We start from the raw sequence: 25,246 nt of genomic DNA on the forward strand, positions 1-25,246 counted from the left end.
AACACTACCACTGGTGCTATATAAAAATTTCAGGGAAAATAGAAATGAAGTGTAAAAATTAAAACTATAAACTTTATTTCTCAACAGATCAAGTTAAAGAGTCTTCTGTAAATGATGTTACCAGAAATTTATTTTTTTCTATGCCAGTCCTCAGATCATTGAAGAACTGAGATTCACGGGGATTTAACCACAGCCATGCAGTCTTTTTTTTTTTTTACATAATTAATAAAAGAAAAATGCATGTTCTTTAAAGATTTTTTTATTTGATAGGCAGAGTTAGACAGTGAGGGAGAAAGACAGAGAAAAAGATCTTCCCTCCACTGGTTCACCCCCAAAATGGCCGCTACGGCCAGAGCTATGCCGATCCGAAGCCAGGAGCACTCTCCTGGTCTCCCATGTAGGTGCAGGGCCCAAGCACTTGGGCCATCCTCCACTGCCCTCCTGGGCCACAGCAGAGAGCTGGACTGGAAGAGGAGCAACTGGGACTAGAACCTGGCACCCATATGGGATGCCAGTGCCGCAGGCAGAGATTTAACCAAGTGAGCCACTGGGCCGGCCCCATTTAAAGATGTTTTAATATTAGAAAACAAAAAGAAGTTAGAAGGGGCCAAACAAGAACTGCAGTGCAAAGTCCCATTAAAATTCTTATAAATTATTCTTGTTTGATGAGAGGAATGAGTATAGGGCATTATTGAAGTAGACAAAAATTCTCTGGTGAAGCTTTGCCAGGCGTTTTTCTACCAAAGGTTTGGCTAACTATTTCAAAACATGTCCTAATAAGCAGATGTTTTCATTTAAGATCTTCCAGAAAGTCAATAAGCAAAATGCCTTGAGAATTCAAAGAAAGAGAAAAAGAGAGAAAGAAATAATTAAACGGTTGATGTGAACTTTGCTCTTGACCAGTGGACTTTGCTTGGACTGGACTACTTCTGCCTCTTGGTAGCCATTGCTTTGTCTTCAGGGTTATAATAGTAATGTTACGTTTCACCTTCTGCTACAATTCTTCAAAGAAGTACTCCAGGATCTGGATCCCATGCCCATTAAAAACTCTGTTCTTGCCTGGTGCTGATCAGGTTTCAATAGTTTTGGAACTCATTGAACAGAGACTTTGTTTCACCTTTTCAGTCAGAATTGTGTTGAATCAACTGAAATACCTGTAGTACTGGCTATTGGTTCTGCTGTCAAACTTGGGTGGTCTTTCACTGGGACATGAAAAAGATTAATTTTTTCCCCACAAATTGATGTTGAGGTCTACTGATATGTGCATAACGCTCAATATCATCTTCTCCCTTCTCAAAAGTAATTGCCCATTTCTAAACTGCAGAATTAAGCTTCAAAAAGTATAAATTGCTTCACTATTCTTCCACTCATACTTCACTATAAATTTGATGGTTGTTTTTGCTTCAATTTTAGCAGAATTCATTTTATTGTTATAAAGTCTCTTTTCAAAATTTTTTACCCTTTTTATTGCCTCAAACTGGATCCTCTTCAGACATGTTATAACAAGCTATCACAAGTTTATGTTGTTGCAAAATATTTTTGAAATCCATGAATAGTTGTTTTTTTTTAAATAATTTTATGAGCCTTTTAAGAACTCTCATATATCACAAAAATAAAGCTAATTCATTTTCTTCCATTGAAATCTCAGAACTTAACCACAACACTGCCTGAATAAAGACCTATGTATCAAGAATACACAATCAATTCAATTTTTAAGGTTCTCAGGGTAAAGGGAAAGAATATTCTTGTTACTAGACTTGGGTGACTAACATGCCTCTCTGCAGGCTTTCCTTAGCCATTCATTACTTTCAAAACATATATGCTGGGTTTTCTATGCCAGTCCTAAAAAAGGGTCCCTAAACTGGCTTAAGCACAACTATTAGTGACTAAGTTCCTTTCTTTTTTCCTTCAAAAAGTTTTACTGAGATGTAACTGATAAACAAATACTGCACATAATGCATTTACAGAATTTAATGAGTTTGGGCATATGCATACACTCATGAAACCACCATAATCCATCATCAAATTTAATTGTGCTTTTTGATTTTTTTGTGTGTTTGTTATAAGAATGCTTAGCATAAGATCTACTCTCCCAAAATTCCAGGCTCATGTCACAATTATGTTAACTATAGGCAAATTTGGTATAGCAAATCTGTAAAACTAATTCATTCTTCATATCTCAAACTTTATACTCATTAATTAAGCCAACCTCTCAACCTCTTTGCCAGAATCACCTGGCCACATGTCCCTATTACACTTCCAGACACCTCTTATTAAGAGAAAAGAGAGAATTTCATTTGTCTTACTACCTCTCTATCCTCATGACTTCCCACACAGAGACAAATATTTTTCCATAATAAAGTTCTTACAGGAAGTTATAACAGGCATCATGTACATTTGTGACACATTCACATATATACTTAATTTTGTACCAATATATGTTGATGAAAAACACATTTAATAAGAGTTGTATAAGACCTTACCACAGTGTGTCATCAAATCTTCATGGAAATCCAAAAGTTGGTCACGAATTTCTTCAGGACACGGACACTCACTTTTGTCATCCTTAAAATTGAGAAGCATATTAATCTGAAAATATGGAGAAACAAGAAAGAGGAAGAATAATGGAGAAAAGAAAGCTGAATTCAGGAATGAAACAGCAGAAATTGTAGCAGTAAGGGTGTTCAAAATCTGTTTTTGAATATTCATAAATGTCCAATAAGTCACAAAACATTGTCTATTACTCAATCCAATGAGTATACAAAATAAATCAAGTCATACAAAGTTTCACAGGCTGAAAAATAACCATGTAACAGTGATTTCTCTTTCTCAATCACATAATACATTAGAATCTTCAACTTTTTTAATTAACTCAGTGATCTAAATGCTATTTTTAAAGAGTATTTGATTAGGTTTCTCTTAAATATTTGTTCTTTTCAAGTTAACTTCTATAATTTCAAGTATTTTAAAATTCTTTTTGAGGACACAGCTGCAAATAATAAAGAAGCATCTAAACACAACTGAAAAGCAATATAATGAATACATTGTTTCTGACATTAATAGTTCAATTAAGCACATTGTGGGAAACATTCTGCCATTTTTTTAGTTTGAAAAGTAATAACATTAAATTTATGAAGGAATAAAAGAAAGGTAGAAAGCTGATATATACTTTAAGGAAAGAATTTCAAGTTTCATTTTGAGAGTTTCTTTTTTGCTAAGCTTCTATTTCAGGAAATAATATAGAAATCGCATGATCCTCTTATCCAGCTTGCCCGATGATAATATTTTGCTCAGTTGTACAATAACACAACCAGTATATTAATATTAATATAATTACAATACACAGCAATTTCTTTAAATTCCCTCCTTTTATACTTTTATGGGCATATCTACTTCCCTCTTGTATGTCTTACATCCTTAAATCCTGGTAATCATTAATCTGTTTTCCAACTCTGTATTTCTGTCCTTTGAATATATTCTATAAATGAAATCATACAATAAGCTTGTATGTCTTCCTATATAATACTTTTCTCAAACAATATTTGACAAATATTAACAATATATTTCTAGGGTACAATATTATGTTTTATATACAATACAAACATTGTAGAAAGACTGAAACAAGCAAAGTAACATATCCATCATTTATGTGTGTGTATGTGTGTGTGTGAGTGGTGAAAGAGATCATTTTGATGTCAGCAGTCTTTAGTGATATCCCATTTCATTACTGATATAGACATCTCTTCATTATTTGTCAGTGTTTTTAGGAGTTTGGCAATTTTAGTAATCTTTTAAAAATAATCAGCATATATACTCAGTTTCATTGATTTCTGCTTTCACCTATGATAGTGGCTTCTTTCTGCTTGATTCAGGTTTATTTTGTTCTTTGTTTTCCAAATTCTTGAGGTGGTAGCTTAGACGATCGATATGAATGCCTTAGTGTTCTTAAATATAAGCAATTACTGTTCTCAGTTTCCCTCTGAGCAGTGCTTTAGCTGCATCAGAAATTTTTACATCATATGTTCATTTTCTTTGAGTTCAATGTATTCTTTAACTTCTTTTGAGACATTTTCCTCCAATCATGAGTTGGTTATTTAGAAGTGTGCTTTTAATTTTTTAAGGATTTGGATATTTGCCTGTAATCTTTCTAATTATCTTCCTTATTCTTGATTTTTCCTGTAATCTAACTATATTTCCTGCTTTTTAACTTATCTTTCTAATTATCTGTCCTGTTATTAATTTCTAAATTGATTCCAGTATGGTCAGAAAAAAATTCTGTATTATTTCAATTTTAAAATGTTTGCTGAAGTTTTTTTTTTTTTTTTTTTTTAAATCTTTGACAGGCAGAGTGGACAGTGAGAGAGAGAGACAGAGAGTAAGGTCTTCCTTTTTGCCGTTGTTTCACCCTCCAATGGCCACCGCGGCCGGCGCATTGCGCTGATCCGAAGGCAGGAGCCAGGTGCTTCTCCTGGTCTCCCATGCGGGTGCAGGGCCCAAGGACCTGGGCCATCCTCCACTGCACTCCTGGGCCATAGCAGAGAGCTGGCCCAGAAGAGGGGCAACCGGGACAGAATCCGGTGCCCCGACCGGGACTAGAACCTGGTGTGCCGGTGTCGCAAGGCGGAGGATTAGCCTATTGAGCCACGGCGCCGGCCTTGCTGAAGTTATTTGATGCCCATGATACAATCTATCTCTTCAAATTCTTCATGGATAGTTAAAAAGAGTGTGCATTCTGTCAATGGGGGGAGTGTTCTACAACTATTGATAAATCCTATTAGTTGAAGACTGTGCTGAGTTTCCCTATTCCTAACTGATTTTTATGTCTAAATGTTTTATCAGTTATAGATAGAGGGCTGTTGAAGTCCCCAATGATAAGTGTGGATTTGCTTATTTCTCCTTTTATGGCTGTCAGTTTTGGCTTCTCATATTTTAGAGTTATACTATTTAGTACATATCCATTTGTCTTCTTGGTGGATGACCCTTTGTCATCATATAAGATTCCCATCTCTTTGGTAACCTTCTTCCCTCTAAAGTTCACTTTAGAGGCCAGTACTGTGGTCTAGCAGGTAAAGCCATTGCCTATAGTGCTGGTATCCTATTTGGGTGCTAGTTCGATCCCTGGCTGCTCCACTCCTGATCCAGCTCCCTGCTAATGCACCTGGGAAAACATAAGATGGCCCAAGTCCTTGGGCCTCTGCATCTGTGTGAGAGACCCAGAAGATGCTCCCAGCTCCTGGCTTCAGATGGGCCCAATTCTGGTCATTGCAATTCACTGAACTGAGTTTCTCAGAGACATCACATAGCTGGGACATGTTCTTTAAACCTATCTTGTCAATTTCTTCTACTTGATATCTTTGGATTATTTACAACAACATCAACATAATTATTGATAGCCTATGGCTTAAGATTGCCATTTTACTTGTTTCAATTGTTCTCTGATTTTTTTTTTCCTACTTGCATTGGGTTACTTGAAAAATTTTGAGAATCCTATTTAGGTTATCCATGGCATTTTTCAATTGATCTGTTTGTATAGTTTTTAGTGGTCGCTCCAGATATTACTTTAAATATTCAGAATTCATACTAAGTCTAGTGGTATTGATATTTTATCAGTTTGAATGACATGAAGAAGTTTTACTTCCATTTATGTTTGTTTATTTTCTAGTTTGTGATATCATTTTAAAATATTTCCTGACACATGAAGACCCATATCAGGCAGTTCTGTAAGTTCTGTTTTAATCATCAAACACAACTTAGAAACTTTCAGATGCAAAGTAAAAAGCATTGTATTTACCCATAGTTTAACACACTCCATTGTTCTTTCTTCCTTCCAAATTTTCTGTATTTCCTCCTTCTTTCATTTTTTTTGTATTTATATATCTTCTTTTAGCATTTTTGGGAGGTCTGCTGCAGTCAAATTCTGATAACTTTCCTTCATTTGAGAATGTCCTGTTTCCCCTTCATCCCTGAAGGATATTTTCGTGGTATACAGAACTCTGGGTGGAAGTTTTTTGGTGCCATTTTCTTCTGACCTTCATGCTTTTTGATGGGAAAATGCTGTCACTCAAATTGCTTCACCACTTTTAGTAAAATACAATTTTTGAAGGTTGTTTCTTGGCCTTTAATTTTCAGAAATTTGATTATGATGTATCTTCTTGAATTTCTTCCTTCATATCTTCTGCTGAACTTGAATAGGTCTTAGCCTTCATTTCTTCAATTATTCCTGTTTTCAGTTTGCCCTCTTTCTCCTATCCTTTTGAGACTCCAACATTACAAATGTTAGACAGTTGGTTATAAACATGCTGGTCCTTGAGGTTCTGTTTATTTTTCAGCCTAGGTTTCCTCTTTTCTTCAGATAAAGTTGTTTCTATAGTTCTTTCTTTAGTTCACTGATTTTTTTTTTTGCCCCCTCCACTCTGCTGTCAAGCTCAATTTTTTTGTTATTATATTTTTCAGATCTAAAATTCCAATTGAGTTCTCCTTTATATCTTTTATTTCTTTGCTGAGACTATATTTTTCCTGTTTTGAGTCAACTTAATGAAAGTTGCTTCAAATCTCTGTCAGACAATTTTAACATTTCTCCATCCTCAGTTTTGATGCTTATTGCTTGTCTTTTCTTCATTCAAGTTTTTCCTCATTCTTGGCATGATAAATTATTTTAATTAAGATATGAACAATTTGGAATTTATTCCTATAATTTTTAGGTCTTAATTAAACCTCTTATTGCTGGACAAGGGTGGAAGTTTCAGTTCCCAATTCCCCACTAGACTTGCACTGATATGACTTGCTGATATGACTCTTCCTTCTCCTTCCATGGCCTCTACTGACACTTTGGAAAGGGCAGATCTCATCATTGCTCAGCAGGGATAAAATTTCCAGCTCCTTCCTCTGCTGAGATAGTTGTTTACACCCTGGTGAAGGTAGAAGTCAAGGTTCCCAACTCAGCCTTTGCTAGTAATGGGAGGGGTAGGGCACAGTGGTGTTATTATTTTTTGTATGATTTTTGGCTGAAGTAGTACAGTTATTATCTAAAAGTTTTTGTTCTTGCTAAGCCGTCCATTTCCTGGTCCTGTGGATAGAAAGAGCAGGCTTCTGTATGGATTTTTCTTGTCTATACCCGTTGGTGTTTCCTGGTTGCCGACTTCTTTGGCTCCATGTCTGCGATAGATGAGGCAAAAAAGAAAACCCAGGGAACTCACCACCATGTTGTTCCTTGGGTCCCAAGTTCCAATGCCAGCCTCCCTTCTTCTACCTTGCAGAGTCTTCTTGTGTTCTCTTCTGTGTAATGTCCAGGGATTTAGTTGTACTTAGAAGGAAGAATAGGGAAAACACATGTACTCTATCTTTCCAGAAGCAGAAGTCTCTCAATAGTTTAATAGACCAAGTTATTCTGGGAGAGGTTGGACTTGTTCTCTGTTCAATAAATGGTGTTTATCACAATAAGAAAATTCCATTTCCCGTCCCTCAAAAATTACATTATGGTGAGAAATAATAAATTATTTTCTAATCCTTAAGCCCTTTCATTAAATTCTCAAAGTAGTCCCTATATGCTTTCACTCTGAAATAACTTGGAAGTAGAGGAAAATGTTAAGAGTAAGATAATGAAGATGACATCTGTGAATTTATATTTTAACCATCATCCCTACATCCTGGTAATTTCCCACATTATGGATCCCATCCCAAGGTAGATTCTAAAAAATCCACCTACTTAAAATCAGCTCGTTCTCTGATTCAGACATGTGCCCTCTGTTCTCCTGCACCCTAAAGAGACTTAGATTTGGAGGTGAGCAATGAGACAAAGAACCACAAACAGGGTGATCAATCTTCATCAAGCAGGGTGGTAGACTTCTGTTCTTCTAAGTAAGGACCAAAGACAAAGCATCTAGAATAGAATCCTAGGAGCCAAGGATTCCTCACAAAGTGGGCAACGTCATTTCAACCAAAGAAGACTCATCTGTGGTTGGTTACTGCTCCTTCTTGTTGATCTCCAGACTCCAGGATACTGGCCTTCTCATAGAACCTGATATATACCTGACATTTTTAATAAATACCTCTTTTATTTAAATCAGGCAAGTAGATTCTTGGGATGAAACTAAAAAATACTGACTAAATCAACTTGGTTAGTTTAAACAGAACAAAACAAAAATTTGCAATTTCTGATATAATTTTGCAATGCCCAGATGCTGAGCAAACTAAGAACCTAAGTAAAAAGGAAGAATTTTCATTTCAGTCTCTTACCTGTTCTTGAGGTGGTGATCTAAATTCCTTGGTTTTCCTGGCTGTGAGTGCAGCTGACATGTTTAAGGCTTGCATAACTTCATTATATCGGAAGCGCTGATTGTCTTGGAGCTTAGCTACAAAGTCATCTGAAAAGGCTACAATGGCTTCTATCCGGTGCCGGACCTGGCAGTCACAGAGGTATTGAAGTAGTAGGCACATCTGAGGAAATGATTGAAAATATACCAAATTTAATTCCAGAATCCTTTAGTAGTTAATGTACATCAAATCACAATCTGTAGTAAGTGTGCCTAGTTGCCTACTCTTCTCCCGTTTAAACAGAATCCTGATTTTGTGCAGATAATTCAGTGCCAGTAGATGGAACATAACTTAGCTAAACCAAAAATGACAAATATGTGTTCTTTTGGTTGACACTTAACTTTCCACATCTCCTAGGCAGCAAGTGAAATGGTTAGTGATATATATAATTTAGCTAGAGATTTTTCTGGAAAGACTTTCTACCATTAATAACAATCAAGAGTGCCTTTCAAAAAAGTGTAACTGGGTTACAACATGATTGCTGGAGGAAGAATAAGGCACTACAGCTCAGAAAATCACAAACTAGGAATCAAGATGTACAAAGACATTAAAGACCTGGACTCCTGATGATATCACTGAGCTAATGCACCAGTTCTAGAAGCCCAGACTTAGCATGCAAGTTAGCTAAGCAGTGAACACTTATTCGTTTAATAGTTAGCTGCGAACTCTCTTACCAGAAGTAGAAAGGATTTTTGACTGATAGAGTACATTGGTAGAAACATGCCTTATGAGAGAATGCTCTGCCAAGTTTAAAAGGCATTTATATACATTGACTATCAATTATGGTATAAATACAAGGTGTTATAAAGGAGAACTTTAAAACACTGTATGAGAGGTCTTCAAAAATTTCATGCAGAATGCACAGTATGAAAAAAAACACGAATGGATTTCAAGAATGTTTACACCAAAATGAACAGCATTTTAAATTCCATTTTCCTTTTTTAAAAGATTTTTTACTCATTTATTTGAAAGGCAGAGTGGCAGGTGGGGGGTATTGGAGAGAGAAAGAGAAAGATCTTGCATTCACTAGTTCACTTTCCAAAAGCCTGTGATAGCTGGGCCTGTATCAGGTGGAAGCCAGAAGCCAGGAACTCCATCTGGGTCACTCACATGGGTAGTAAGGACCCAAGAACTTGAGCCAGCACCTGCTGCATCCCAGGATATGTAATGGAAAGAAGTTAAATTGGAAGCAGAGTGGAGACTCAAACCTAGACACTTGGCTATGGCACAGAGGCACCCTAAGGGGTATCCTAACTGCTACGCCACTCTGTGAAGTGCCCTGTGTATGACCATCTACAACAGAATCATTTCTGTCAATGCTGGCTCTGAAGTTGCTCCCATGTCCATTCCCCCCTTCTGTCTCCTTTTTCCCACTCTAGTCTGAATACCAACCCCTCCCCTCTTGCCTGGACTAGCATGATAGCTGCCTGACTAAAAGAACTCTGGATGCCCATATCATTCCTCCCTTATTTTTTTTCCTTGCAGCAGCCACATTGGCCCAATCTTGCCTCAGGACCTTTATCTGCCTGGATGCTCTGTGTGAGAAGCTCCCAGTACACCCGTCCCCATTTCCTCTTCTTTGTACCAACTAAGCTCTGAACACTTAATGCAATCTCAGTTTAAAAGCCACCAGCTCCAAAATGGTATCTTTCCCCTCACTAATAGTAATCCACTTTAAAGTTTCTTCTAATTCATTTTTTTCCTTCAGAGTATTCAATGAAACTAGCAATATGGTATTTTAAAAGAAATGCATATGTAAGTGTAGATTTCCATATGGTGATCTTCTGGAAGGCAGCTCTCAGCTCTTCTTCCCTCTCCTAGCACACAATGAATGGACCAAAGTAAGAGTTTAATAAGTGTTGACTATAGGAATGTTGAACACAAATGATGCAAACATCCAATTGAATCTAATGACTTCAGAGGCATTAAGAAAAGATCTCCAGAGATCTGGATAAACACAAAGACAGGCAATGTCTCTGCTTCCTTAGAAACATGCCAAGGGGAAGTAAAATCTTAGTATTTGAGAATGGACAATCTACTGTCGAAAAAGTATTCAAAGGTATGCAAGGTGGCGGTGAGGGTAAACAAAGGAGATAAAAATGCCTCCTATTTCAGGCATTGTAACACAATGTAGGTGAAATGCATCTGCAGATACAAGAGCAAGAAACAAGAAAATCACTAATGAATGTGCAGGAGAATGAGGAGTTATATTTATAAAAAAACTACACACACACACACACACACACACACTCCCCTAGAGAGAGGCAAAAAGGGAGGGAAGGTTGGAGGGAGGGTGAGGGGGAAAGAGAGGGAGGAAACCACATTTCAAAACCGTACTACCTAACAATTCTGAAATTCACTCGACACTTTTTCTCTGATTACCTGCAATTTTACTGGCTCTGGCAGTTTCATTTGGAGCAGGCCTTCCTTGGGCCTCTTACCCACTTTGGCTTCCTCTTCACCTGCTCCTTCTAGCTTTGTGTCTTCCACACTGGGTTCTTCCTCCAGTGTGTCACCCTCCTCCTCTGGAGTGGCAGCATCCTTAAACACACTGGGCTCGATCAACTGCAAGATGTGCCTCAGGTCCTCGTTGTGGAAGATGCCCATGATGAGCAGCGTATAGAAAAGTTTGATGAGAGGCACAAAGAGGAATTCGGTGGTCCCCCCGACTGGGTCCCGGGCATGCAGACTGCCCTCTTTCACGGCTTCTGTCAGCATCTGGATGGTTTTGGCTTTTAGGATGTCCAGTGGAAACTCTGGGCTATACTGGTAACATTCATTATTAATGCTCACAAAACTGGGGGAGGAAAACTGCATCCGTGGCCTGAGGGAAGTGCTTAGGCCAATTCCTGGGAGGCCGTGCTTCTTGTTCTCATCAGGGAAGAGAGTGATGCTCTTCGTCTCCTCGGTCATGGGGACGATGAACTCATTGTTCATCATGAGCCTGGCAGTGGCGTAGGAGCTGAGGTGGATGTCAATGAGCAAGTCGTAGTAGCCGGTGCGCAGCAAACCGGGCATGTACTTGTTCTCGATGGCATAAAGCAGCTGAGGTTCATCCACGTGGCTGCACAGGGCATGGGCCACCCGGTGATTGCCAAGGGCACAGACAGCTGAGTAGAGTCGGAGCGTGTGATAGTGAAATTTCAGCAACTCCTCTTGCTCTGTCAACTCTAATATGTCAACAGATCTGCAGCAGAGAGGAGGCAGGTCATAAGATTAGACATGGACATTAAAAAAAAGTCTGAATCAGTGGAAACATCTGTGTATATCATAAATTTAAAGACTTAGGAGAACAGATACTACCTTCTTTGAATGTCATATGATGTGTTTAACGGTTTCATTGTTTAAGTATCTGCTACATGGTTCACAAGTCTTCTTGCACACTAAATTTGATGCCGAAAGTTTCCAACCACTAGTTCATCTAGTGTTTCCTTCATCTTCAATTGTATCAAAGTTATGGGCACCATTTATAAATGTATGGGCTTTAAGGTGAAGCTGGGACTTTTATTTTCCATGTCTTTTAGTTTAGTTTATTTTTTCACAACTGTAAGAATATAATGATATTCCCTCCCACTCTACCTGCCTCCCACCCACTTTTTTGGTTTCTTAGAATCTCATTTTTCAAATGACTAATTTGATTCAAGAAGCCACAAATCTTTTCTTTAGGCTACTGCCCTGTCTCTGCCCTATGATTAGGCTATTAGACTAACTAATCAGAAATTAGTGAAAAGAACACTAAATCCTCTAACATAATTTCGCCTCTTATGTAGTCCTCACAGACCCAACATCCCCTGCCAGAGTTGTCTGGGTTTCCAGCCAGGTATATGAAGCCTATGAAATGAACATTATTAATGAGCTCCTTTTATTTTTCAGCAAAATAAAAGGACACCTTTAATTTGTAATGGAGTCAGAATTTACACTGGGCTCTTAATTCAGGTCATTGTTTTTCCAGCATGCATCATCTCCTTTCCATGTATAAAGTCTAAAACATATGGCTAGACTGTAAGAAGTGACTCCTTTTAGGACACATATAGTTCCTTTAGATGTGCTGATGTTTTCTAAGCTATTTAAATTATATATATTATTTTTGGGTGATACAGTAGCATTAAAAGTAGAAACTTGCTGTACTCATAATCAAAGGAATCATTCATTTATCTGGATTGCTGTCTTTGGAGAGACAGTACTTTCTCTGTGAGAGCAGGGAGTTAGCTCTATAGTCAGTCCTCTACATCTACAGGTTTCACATCCATGGATTCAACCATGGTGGATTGAAAATATTCTTTAAAAAAATTACATCTGGGAGTCAGCATTGTAGAGCAGCAAGTTAAGCTGCCATACACATGCTGGTTGGAGCTCAGGCTGTTCCACTTCTGATCTAGCACCATGCTAGCTTGTCTGGGAAAGCTGCTGAAGATGATTAGAGTGCTTGGGACTCTGTACCCATGTGGGAGGCCTAGACGGAGCTCCAGGCTCCTTGCCTCAGCCTGGCCCAGCCCCAGCCGTTATGGCCATTCAGGGAGTGAACCAGAGATGGAAGATATTTGTCTCTGTCTCTCCCTCTCTCTCTATAACTCTGCCTTTCAAATAAGTAAGTCAATCTTTGGGAAAAAAATCTTTTCTAAACATGTACTGAACTTTTTCTTTCTTTTATTCCCTAAACAATGCAGGATAACAACTATTTGCACAGCACTTACATTATATAATATACAAGTAATCTTAAAGTATATAAAAGGATGTCCACAGGTTATAAGCAAATACCATGACATTTGATATAAGGTACTTGGGAACTCATTTAATTCTCACTCTTAGAACTCACTTAGTGTTAGGAGTGCTGAGCCAATTCCCATTAGATATCCAGGGACAACTGTACACATGTTAAAGGATTAATACAAAATTAAACATGCTATTAAAGGATTACTACAAAAATTTCTATATTACACTAACCAATTAATTATTTGTGAGAGTAAGAGGTCACTTACTGAGAGTGAGATAAACAGCCAGAATCATGCCCTCTTATATATTTGGATATATTTTGTTTACTACCATTCCTCTTTTATCTATACATTAAAAAGTGTCAGGTATACAGCAGGAGCTGAATAAAGATCTGTTATTATGCAGCATCAAGTTTTATCACTCTCCTGAGTTTCTTCATCTTGCAGATACCTAAATATCATGTACATATGTTCCATGTCACTAGCATCCTATTAATAGTCACCATAGCTTGATCTATAGAATTGTTCCATACTCAATTCCCAACTCTTAGAAACTTCACATTAAACCAAGTAAAAGCAAATGATTACCCACAATGTGTACCACATAAGCCTCCAGGATATCACCCAATTACTGGGCTCAATTGTTAGTACCCAGTTCTTGCAAAGTAATAATTGAAAAAGCTCCCCTTACTGAAGTAGGTGGTGATTCCCACATCTTAGCTCAGGTCTTCATCTCCCAAGAGGACTCTAATATTGCTATCAGAATTTAGAGATCACAGCAACAGGGTATCTGAACTCTAAATTCTTGCTGGAGAACACAACTTAGGCTACTGTGTAATTTCTGTCAAGATGTTGGTTGCTAAAGATTACAAGTAACAACGCTATAGTCTGAATGTTGCTGATATGTGCAGTTACTCCTCTCCACCTACTATCTGTAATTCATCTAATGATCCTGTGTTCTTTTCTTAAAACATCTCCCTTTTCTACCAGCCATAAATTACGTAAGGCAAGGGTCATGCCTATTTTGTTCAGCATTTTACAGCCAGGGCCAGAAGAGTCTGCACTATTATATATTTGAGAGATGGATGAATGGGAGAAGACTGAATGATATACTATCTATATATTTCTCCATCTCTCACAAGTCTCACACTTAGATCAAGGTAAACCAAAGCATATTCTTGGACTAAATTAGTTTGCCTTGTCACACCAACTCTTCACAGAATTGCTTATGTTTTCATGAACTATGGCTTGAATTCACAGATAGCAAAAGAAACAACTCGCTATTTTATACAAGCACAATTGCAAATATGTCTCCCAGTATCTAACATATACTGACAATTCTATTATTGTTTTCAAATATTTTTCTCCTTCTTTTCTGCAGATGGAACAACATGACTTGTCTTACTTAATTGGGGCCTGGACATTTAACTTGTTTTGGCCAATAAAATATAAGTGGATATAACATTTGTCACAACTAAGAAGCAGCACTAAGTGGCCTGGAAGTTTCTGTTAGGCCTTTTGCAGATCTGTCCTTGGCTATGAAAACTTTAGGTTGCCAACCGGCTACCCTATCAGCTTGAGTCTCAGGGCTGAGAAGACAAATGAGTCACATAGTTAGTCTACCCCACCTAGAGAAGAACTCTAAGAGACCTGGCAAATCATAAAACCTGACCATGAAATAAACATTTGCTTGCTAGCCTCTGACATTTTGGGGTTATTTGTCATTGCCATAGTTAACAGTAGTTCCTAGTAGAGAAACTATGTCCATATTTCAATATCATTAATTCATTTCTTAAACTTAACCTAGCTATAATGTATTAAGCACTATGTACTGTTGAAAAGATGCTAAGTAATACGGCCACAATCCTTGCCCTCAGGAAGGTTACTGTCCAGGTAACGAGGGAAAGTACTCCCTCTTAATAGAGAAAATAACAGTATAAACTATGTTATGTATTAAGAAGAAACAAAGTGCTGGCATATGTCTAGCATCCTGCTAAACTTTAAGGTATTAATGACTTGCTATGTCATTGGGGCATTCATTAATTATTATTCTCAACCACTAGTTGGTGCTTCTCTTATGTGAGTTTTGGAACTCATCAGGTTTTTCTTTGGCTCCTAGGAATCGCAATGGCAGCCCTGATGAGTGATGTCAGTTGTAGCCCTGACTTGGTTATTTTCCCACCATTATCTTCTCTACAATCTTATTCCAGTGATATATTTTTGTTCATTTATTTTGTTTTAAACATTTTATTTATTTGAGAGGTAGAATTACAGACAGTGAGAGGGAGAGACAGAGAGAAAGGTCTTCCTTTCATTGGTTCACTCCCCAAATAGCCACAATGAATGGAGCTGGGACAGGCCAAAGCCAAGAGCCAGGAGCTTCTTCCTGATCTCCCACGTGGGTGCGGGGGCCCAAGGACTTGGGCCGTCTTCTACTGCTTTCCCAGGCCATAACAGAGAGCTGGATTGGAAGTAGAGCAGCTGGGATTAGAACCGGCACCCATATGGGATGCCAGTGCCTCAGGTGGAGAATTAACCTACTGTGTCACAGCGCCAGTCCCCTCATCCACTTATGTTCCATGTATTTTGGGAAACTAGGTCAATTTTTTTACAATCTTAATTGAGAGTCTGAATTATCCATTTCTTTACCTACACATTTTCACAGGCAATTAATATACATTTTAAATTACTGAGGTAGAAGCATATGTTGAGTTTCTATTACAGCAAACTCAACTACTGAATTACAATGTTAAAATACTCTGCTTACCAGAGAGTACATTTCCATCACAAATAGGAATTCCCTCCCAAATACTATGTTTCTTTTGGTTGTTCAGCATGTTCATAAAAAAACAACATCAGATGAACAATTCTAAGAAACAATCACTTTTTTTCATAAAAGCAAAAAATAAAATCAAACTTAATAATCTAAAGATTATATGATGGGCTGGCGCTGCGGCTTACTAGGCTAATCCTCCACCTGTGGTGCCGGCACACCGGGTTCTAGTCCTGGTCGGGTAGCCGGATTCTGTTCCAGTTGCCTCTCTTCCAGGCCAGCTCTCTGCTGTGGCCTGGGAGGGCAGCGGAGGATGGCCCAAATCCTTGGGCCCTGCACCCCATGGGAGACCAGGAGAAGCACCTGGCTCCTGGCTTCGGATCAGCGCGGTGCGCCAGCCACAGCGCGCTGGCCACGGCGGCTACTGGAGGGTGAACCAACGGCAAAAGGAAGACCTTTCTCTCTCTCTCTCTTACTCTCTCACTGTCCACTCTGCCTCTCAAAAAAAAAAAAAAAGAGTATATGATGAAAGATAAATGCTACTAATTATTTCATGTAAAATTTAATAAATATTTAATGCATGAAAAGATTTCACCTGTCCAGAGTAATGTTTCTTTGAATTTCTTTTGTTTTAAAACCTCTCTGTTGAGGTGTAACTTAAATACTTTACAATTTACATATTTGAAATATAAAATGCAATGGTATGTACCATACCAAAAAATTAATTTTAGAATAATTTTAGAATATTTTCAACTTCCTGAAAGGAACTCCAGTACCCATTAATGGTTACTTCTCAGTTTCAACATCAGCTATAAGCAATCACTAGCCTACATTCTGTCTCTGAACATTTGTCCATTGTGGACTTTTCACGTAAATGGAATCCTATAATATGTAATCTTTTGTGATGGCTTTGTTCATTTAACATGTTGTCAAGTTTCTTTCATTTTACAGCCTGTGTTATCACATCTTTCCTTTTTACTGCCAATAATATTTTATGAATATACCAAATCTCATCTATTCATCAGTTGGTAGACATTTAGTTCATTTCTACTTTTTGACTATTGTGAATATTGCTTTTATGAACATTCTTAGAAACATTTTTGTGTGAAAAATGCTTTCATTTTGGGAAAGTATATGCCTAGAAGTGGAATTCCCAGGTCACATGATAAGTGTATATTTAATTTTCTGAGGAATTGAAAAACTGTTTTCCAAAGTACAGGTTAAATATGAAAGGTATTAAAATCAATACAACTGTAAAGCAGATCTAAGGATACAAAAATGGACGCAGCTCCTAAAATAATATTAAGATTAAATACTTTAAAAGGAGTTGTCTTCATGCAATGTTTTCATGAGTTGTGAATAAGTTTTTTTCCAGCACTTTGAGAAGAAAATATTGATCTAAAACTTAGAAACTTATCTCCTTACTTAAATCTATGATTTAATTGTTTATCAAATGAAAAAACTGCAAATCATAAAGAAAGCTATCTTTGACTATTTATTATACTTTATGGAATTATTGTTACTGCCTCAAGTATATACACACTGTACCTAAAGCACTTACATTATTTTCATAATTTTCTTTAAAAAAATGTCTCTGAGTCTCAAGGTTTTCAAATCTATAAAAGTAAGGGTTGAAATAAGTGATTGCTAGGACTCCATTTCTTATACCTAATTCTATATTACATCAGCCAGATTGAAGTTATTCTTGCCATACTTTTTATTTACTGTTGTCATTGCAAGTTAAAAAGTGAAAGAAGATACCATCCACTCTCATGTGGCATCTTCAACTGCAGTGTAATAATTTATTTCCAGTAATAAAGTGGTTGAGAAACAAATATAATCATGAAATATGCCAAATAATGAGCCCACTGCCAAAAGAAATGAGACCTCTCTAACCCTCATTTTGTTTCTCCAGTACCATCCCTGAACCTTCAAATAGAAGTTGAATCCCAACTGTACCAAAGAGACAATCAAGGATGCATAGGAGCTGACCTGTTCTCTTCTGGGATGTGAAGAGACATGAACTGCAGAGGATCCAAACACTGCACCAGCCAGCCTTGTCGTTCACTTATTCGAGAAACATCGACCTTCAAAAACTGGTTGGGCATCCTGCTCCACAGGACATGTGACAGGAATTGTACATGGAGACGTGGGGGACATTGGGGTACAGGGTTTTTGTGCTCACTCTTGAATAATCCCGCTGAGAGAGGCATCACATTCTAGGATATGAGGAAGCAGAAACAGAATCAGTTTATAACATCTCTTGAGGTTCATAGAGTAATGACTAGAATTATGCATGGAAGGGGACAGTGAAAGTTAGATAAACTATGAGTCAAAAGCAACACAAGAAATTATAAAAATTGGGTTGAAAAGCTCCTGAAAGAACAAATGGAAAAAATACTAGGAGAAAACACTTTAAACTTCATCGTAGGTAAATAGTTTTGAGGTGTTCCCATATACCTTATGGCACATGTAAAATGCAAGTACAACTGGGCAAAACCATAAATCCTTCATATTTCTTTACAGGCTGGAAACATGGCAAGACTTTAGGGATTTCCACTGCTAAACCTGTTAAATAAGAAGTCACACCCACTGGCTCTCCACCACATCCTTAAATCACTTGCAGTGTAACAGACATAGTCCAACAGATCAGCCCAACTATCAATTAATAAAATTAATTAGGCATTCAGTAACATAAATTATGTATAATCCACCCCAAAATGAATCCTCCGCCATCCTTTATTCCTTCTAGCTAATCTCAGAAAAAGCGAGCTTCCTACTTTTCCCAAGTCTATTCATTCATTTATGATCTGGGTATTATCCTCTTCTGGGACCAAATAAAAACAAGTCTCACATATATCTGAATTAACTCCCATCTCTCCTTCTTCTCTTTATTGCATTCTCTATACCTCCTCATCTTCAAGGCTACACTGCTATCTTCTTCTATGAAGGAAAAATACAAGTCAGACTTTTTTTTCTTTTGGTACAGAGTGTTAGGTCAATGAACAGAACAAAGACCCTGACTTCAGATGCTCCCATTGGTCTTGTTGAATAATAAACAAAATCAGTAAGCAAATTAAACAGGATATTAGAAGAGATGCAAATTAAAAGGAAGAGGGAGAAACCAAATCAAACATTGGAATCAGAATGCAGTGCAGTAATTATAAATAGGGTGGTGGTCAGGAGGGGCATTGTTGAGAAGATGACATTCACAGAAAGAGTAAACAGGAAGGGACCATGTGGCTATGCAGGGAGAGAAATCTCCAAGCAGAGGAGAAAGGCAGAGAACCTCTGGATGACATTTTTGAGGCACATCTGGGGAGGAATGGAGGCCAGTGTGGCTGGACCACAGTGAAGGAGGGGAGAGTAGGAGGAGATAATATCAGAGATAATGCAATGTCAGAATGTTGTAGGGAATGTGAACAATTAGATGAACTCTGATCTTTACTCTCAGAGAGTTTTTTTCTTTTTAATTCTACTGGCTTCTGGGGAATGATCGGATGTTTCAAAGCAGTAACAATCATTAAGATTTTTGTATAATGAGCAAGTGTGCAAGGATGAAATAAGGAAAACCCTCTCAGGCTATGGAGCCATCTGGATGAACACAACACAGCAGTGACAGAGTTCAGCAGTAGCAAGGAAAGTGGTCAGAGGCAGAGGATCCGATAGGGACAGGCCTGGCACAGAATATAAAGGAGGAAACTCAAGGAGGATTGAGGTTTCTGCCCTCAGCAATGGGATTTGCTATTTTCAGGTGTGGGGAAGATGTTGGAACAAGCAGCCTACGGAAGAGTTGTGATAATAAGCAGTCCAGTCTGGATGTAGTCAATGTGCAATATCCATTACACACCCAAGTGGAAATGCCAAATACACATCTGAGTATGCCACGCAGGGTCCTGAGAAACTTTCACTATTTTGTCATTTTATTTTTTTTTTTAAAAGTCATCTAAACATACTGCCTCTCTTTTCTGACTTCCAATCTTGAATTCAGTGTAATATGTCTTCTCCTCTCATTTCACTGAAATTCTGCCATTCACAAAAGCCCTCCTTAATGAACAAAGTCATGGATTTTTTCAGTTCAAGTTGCTAGCTGAGACTGTGACCTGTTGTGAAAACCCCCTCCTCACTTGGCTTTAGTTAAGATGTGTCTTTCCTCCTCCTCCTACCTGATAGTTTAGTCCTCAGCCTCTTTCACAGGTCTCTCTTCCTTAGCTGATACAACTAGATTTCTGCTTAGTCATCTTCCCACTCTTTACATTTGTCCTCAGATATCTCATTCACTCTCAAAGATGAATTACACCTCGAGCCGGCGCCGTGGCTCAATAGGCTAATCCTCCACCTTGCGGCGCCGTCACACCGGGTTCTAGTCCCGGTTGGGGCGCCGGATTCTGTCCCGGTTGCCCCTCTTCCAGGCCAGCTCTCTGCTATGGCCAGGGAGTGCAGTGGAGGATGGCCCAGGTGCTTGGGCCCTGCACCCCATGGGAGACCAGGAAAAGCACCTGGCTCCTGGCTCCTGCCAGGATCAGCGCGGTGCGCCGGCTGCAGCGGCGGCCATTGGAGGGTGAACCAACGGCAAAGGAAGACCTTTCTCTCTCTGTCTCTCTCTCTCACTGTCCACTCTGCCTGTCAAAAAAAAAAAAAAAAAAAAAAAAAAAAAAAAAAAAAAAAAGATGAATTACACCTGATTTTTTGATAACTAAAATCTTAAATCTCTAGCAAACCTTTTTTGAGAACAACTGTATAATATATGTGTCTTTTTGCTTGCATTTTGAGACTTCTGATTATTTTATTTTGACTTTCTAACACAGATACTGTTGAGTCTCATGTTACACAGGAAGAAACTGAGCTCTCATAGTAAAAGGAACACGTATGTCCAAGGTCAACTGAGACAACCTACAAAAACAGTCTAGTGGGTTCAGCCTGATGTGTTCCTGGCACCTCACCTTTACAACTGAAAATCAAATTCAATATCATTTTCTGAAACAAAAAATCAAAATTTAATGTCATTTTTCCAAATCTCAAAAACTCTTCTAATTGTTGCATTAGCATCCTAGAGTTGTCTACACTAAAAACTTTTCAATTAATCTTTAACTCTTCATTCTTGAAGAAAATATATATATATAATTCATAGAAAATCTGATTAATTCTCCTATAAAAGACATTTGCAATCATCAATTCCCCTCCACTATGATTTTCAGTTCTCATCAAGCTCTCCCATGTAGACACTATCAAACTATCCACAGCTAACTGACATTGCCTGCTGTCATTCCTGTCTGCCTCTACCTTACTTTCAATATATTTTTTCCAAACAAGTTTCATTGTATTCAATCCCTCATCTCCAAACTCCAATGATTTATCCCTATCTATATAATAGGTGTCAACTTACTACTGTATAGCATACAAGGCCTTTCCACTTGGACTTGGTCTATCTTTTACCTGTACTAATTTCCAGCCACATCCTAGAGGGCATCCTGTGTTACAGTCAGATTACCAACCTTGAGGACTTTTCAGTTTGATATATTTTTGTTTCCTCTGTTCTTCTACCAATAATGCCCTCTTCTACTAAATATATCCCTAAGGATCTAATCAACCTAAAGGTCACCTCTTCTTTTAGCTTTAAGGGATACACCTGTCCACTCTATTTGTCCGTTCATCTACGTTCCCAGTGCCGCTATTTAGTTGGCATGGTTTCAGATCTTTAAGTCTTCTCAGTAGTTCTTCTTTGGATTCATTGATTACTGCATGACAAGTAATTTTTTTGTTCTATGTAGGTCTACTTTTATTGAATAATATGTTTATGCTCTAATTATGTTTCCCTAATGACCTGAAGGGATTTTTTTCTTTCAAATATGGCTATATTTCTTACAAAGGATGATTTATTTGATCCATTATAGTACTAATAAAATATGAATGACTTTTTAAAAACTACATGTTATGTCGCAACAGAAAAGAATACTAATACACCACTAGTAATGAATCTTTCTTACCTTTATTCTTCCCAATTCAAACTGGAAAACATTGGGACTTGTAGCTTGTGCAAAAACTGCAGGAAATAATTTTGTACTTGGCTCCACCTTAAATAAACACATTAATTTATAATATTGATAAACAAAGCCAAGAAAAAAATTTTTGTGGAAACAACGAGGAACATTTTGCAAAAGGAAGCCAGAGACTCCTCTCTCTAGTATAGCAACTCTTTTAACAATTACTAAGGGTACTTCATTACAGTGTGAACATTTTTGGAGGAAGGTAAGATTTGTTTATTCTGAAGGGCTTATGGCACTGTCATTATTCAATGGAAATAAACATATCTATTTACTCATTTCTATTTCCATTTTATATTCATTTATAATTTACTTCTGATCTTACAAAAGGTGTTTCCCCTTACTGGGAAAAAACGATTTTGCTCCCTGAAAGCATGAGGCCATCACCAACCATGTACGCACCTGATAATATGTGCTCAGTTCCTTGCCATTGGCAATGAATGTGAGCAACCCACTGGCAGCATCCACCACACAGCCAATCTCCAGTCCGTTGTTGTTGCGTCCTTGCCCAGGGCTCATGCTCTCACCAGCGCACACCATATAGCAGTTGCTGCGTTTGATGCTGAATAGCAAAAGAACATTTTTATCTTTGTACAACCACAGATACAGGCATGTCTGTCTTGCAAACTAAACCTAAAGTATGCTGCGCAAGCAACAAGCTCATGCTGTAATGGGAGAGGTGCACAATGGGCCCGATTCTGTGATTCTGAGCAGAACTCCTTGGACTGCAGTGGTCATTTTGAATCAGGACTGACACATCTCTAAATTTCACACCTAATGGAGACAGGTCAACATGTTTGAACCAAGTAAGAACTGACCTGCACCTTCTCTCCAAAAACTCAAACCAAACTGCACCTTTTTCTGAGGTTCAAAAAAGTTTAACTACTTATTACTCATCCAAATTTGTAATTTTTATCCTATTTTTTAACACATGTACATTCATTTCTAAACACTACCAAAGTCCTTAGGCAAATTCCATATGAAATATCAGTGATTCAATGTATTCATAATTTAGCTAAAATTCCTATGGACAATTCTGGTTATATTTGATGGGAGGATGTGCACAAAATCAGTGATATTAACAACAAACCCCCCATGATTCTCACCTTCACCAAAACCTTTACTAGAGATGGTAACAAAGTTAATTCATCCGAGCTCCATCTCCATTCCCTTTTTCTGCCATTACATAGTGCACATATTAACAAGACCAACAAAAAAAAGGCCAAAAGCAGCCAAGTATGAGGGAAAGGAAAAATAAAAGGACTGGGATAAAATCAATTTCTGAATAATCAAATGTAGTCAACATTTCTTTGCATTATGTACATACGATTCAACAACCCTTCCCTGTCTCTATTTCCTACACCAAAATCACCTGTTTTCCAATCTCTATCTTGAATCAGTTTCTTATTTTTTTGCCATCTCTGGAAATCAAAATGTGCCCCCCAAGAACATTCTTAGAGACATGTGGTATGGGGCTGTGTTCTCTACTCAAGATTGTTGCTAGGCATCTGTCTCAATGTTAAGCCCATTACATTGTGTGTGTTACAATCTGAGGGCAGGGGAGTGAGTTTCCCAGTCACCAACCATGATGGTGCAGGTATAGAAGAAAAGCAACACTATGGAAGACTTTTGGTGAGACCTGTCACAGCAGATCAGAGAGGATGCATGGGAACAAAAGGGAGAAGCAAATGGTCAGATCTTCTCTTGGCTTATTCTGCAAGGAAGATAGCCTTCTTCACTTTTTTGAATGTTTGGTTTGAGTTTGGTTCATTTTACAAATGGAAAAAGGATGGCACAGAAAGTATAACTGACTTACCCAAAGCCACACAGCGACTCAATGGCAAAGCTGAGGAAAGAACCCACTGCACCTCAGTCTGAGTTCACATGTGTTCACCTGGGCTAAACTGCCAACCCACATTGTCTTCACTCATAAGACACGGAGTTTATTTAAGAAGACACAGATGCTAACAGAAAATATAATGCTAGGAATGAGTCTTTCCCCCATCACACAGCTAGTTCCCAAGATACATATCAAACTACATGGCAAATGCCTCATTTTTACCCAACTCTAATTCTTAAAACAAAGGTAACTCAAGTTGCGAGTCATGTTGCCTGAAGGAATATATTACTACCCCAAAAGGATGCACTGTTCTTATTGCATAGTGTCTTTTTCTTTTAATATATTTAGATATTTTACTGTTAGGTATGAAAAATAAACATATAATTGACATTAATGACTTGATTATTTTGTTCCTATAAACAGATATACTAGGCACAAAAAACATGGAAAAATATCTAGGTTTACCATTTTTTTAGGTGTCATTCATGTAAAAAAGTGAAGAAAACCAACCTCTCATGTACTTTTCCTTTTTCATCTCCTAGAGTAACTGTTACTGTGCGAACTCTATCCAAGTCGAAGCCTGTATCATATTGATGGAAATCTGATGTAATCCAGCCCACCCAGACATTAGCAGGTTCTTGTCCAGGAAATATCCTCACTGAGTAATAGTACTGTCAAGTAGAGCACAACCAAGTGTTGGCAACATAAAACAAAACAAAGCAAATCTTCAATCTGCAATGTTAACTGTGCACAACCAAGTGTTGGCAACATAAAACAAAACAAAGCAAATCTTCAATTTGCAATGTTAACTGTTATCACAGTTTCTGAATAATTTTAGAAAATAACTATTTTGTAAAATAAATTTGCTGAAATAAAATCACTGATCTAGCTGAATTCACTGACACTGCAAAATAAGAAAAATCTTGTATCAGAGATTTTGAATTAAATAAGATAATGGAAGACAGAAGACTCTTCATAAACATGCTAAATGATTTGAGGCTTTTTATACTTCAGAGCACATGCACATACATACATTCATATATATGTGTACATATAGACACCATATACATATAATAAAATCATCAACCCGCTAAGCAAGCAAGTGTGTGCAACTACATTAATCTGTGCCAGTTTTTATACCTGCCATCTGCCTCTCTTCATATACTTGTCTTTCTTATCTCTGACTATAATATTTTGACAACTTAAAATGACTTTCAAATAGTTCTAATCTAAATGTGAACATCAAACTCAAATACAGAAGCTCTCTACAATGAATGTAACTATATATTTTTTCCATGTGACATCTCAGGGAAAGTAGTTTTGAAAATAGTAGAGAACCAAATCTGACCCCTCATAAAGTATAATAGATGATCTTCTTTTAGACAATTCACTATGATTAAGGAAATTATATGCATTCAAAAAAGTCAAATTAAATACAATGAAAATACATGTCAAGAAACATGGTAGCAAAATCAAGAAATTAAGATTATGGATGTCATTAAGGATACTTTTGTTATTTTGCAACATATACATCTTAATAGACATATATTTTTCTTCCAAGAGT

The 25,246-nt window shown here is 37.6% G+C and overlaps 1 protein-coding gene across 8 annotated transcripts in view; it reads right to left on the minus strand.

Moving 5' to 3' along the window:
* Positions 1-25,246, minus strand: part of RYR2 (ryanodine receptor 2) — a 772,754-nt gene that overhangs the window by 202,986 nt on the left and 544,522 nt on the right. For all 8 annotated transcript variants that reach the window (NM_001082757.1, XM_089311247.1, XM_089311246.1 and 5 more), the window contains 7 exon segments: positions 2,484-2,589; positions 8,236-8,436; positions 10,696-11,500; positions 17,791-18,017; positions 21,786-21,872; positions 22,245-22,404; positions 24,193-24,353. In NM_001082757.1, coding sequence (NP_001076226.1) covers positions 2,484-2,589; positions 8,236-8,436; positions 10,696-11,500; positions 17,791-18,017; positions 21,786-21,872; positions 22,245-22,404; positions 24,193-24,353 — 1,747 coding nt within the window.

The sequence above is a fragment of the Oryctolagus cuniculus genome, chromosome 13, assembly GCF_051225735.1.
Source record: "Oryctolagus cuniculus isolate XC-2025 breed Fujian yellow rabbit chromosome 13, ASM5122573v1, whole genome shotgun sequence".
In the NCBI taxonomy this organism is placed as follows: domain Eukaryota; kingdom Metazoa; phylum Chordata; class Mammalia; order Lagomorpha; family Leporidae; genus Oryctolagus; species Oryctolagus cuniculus.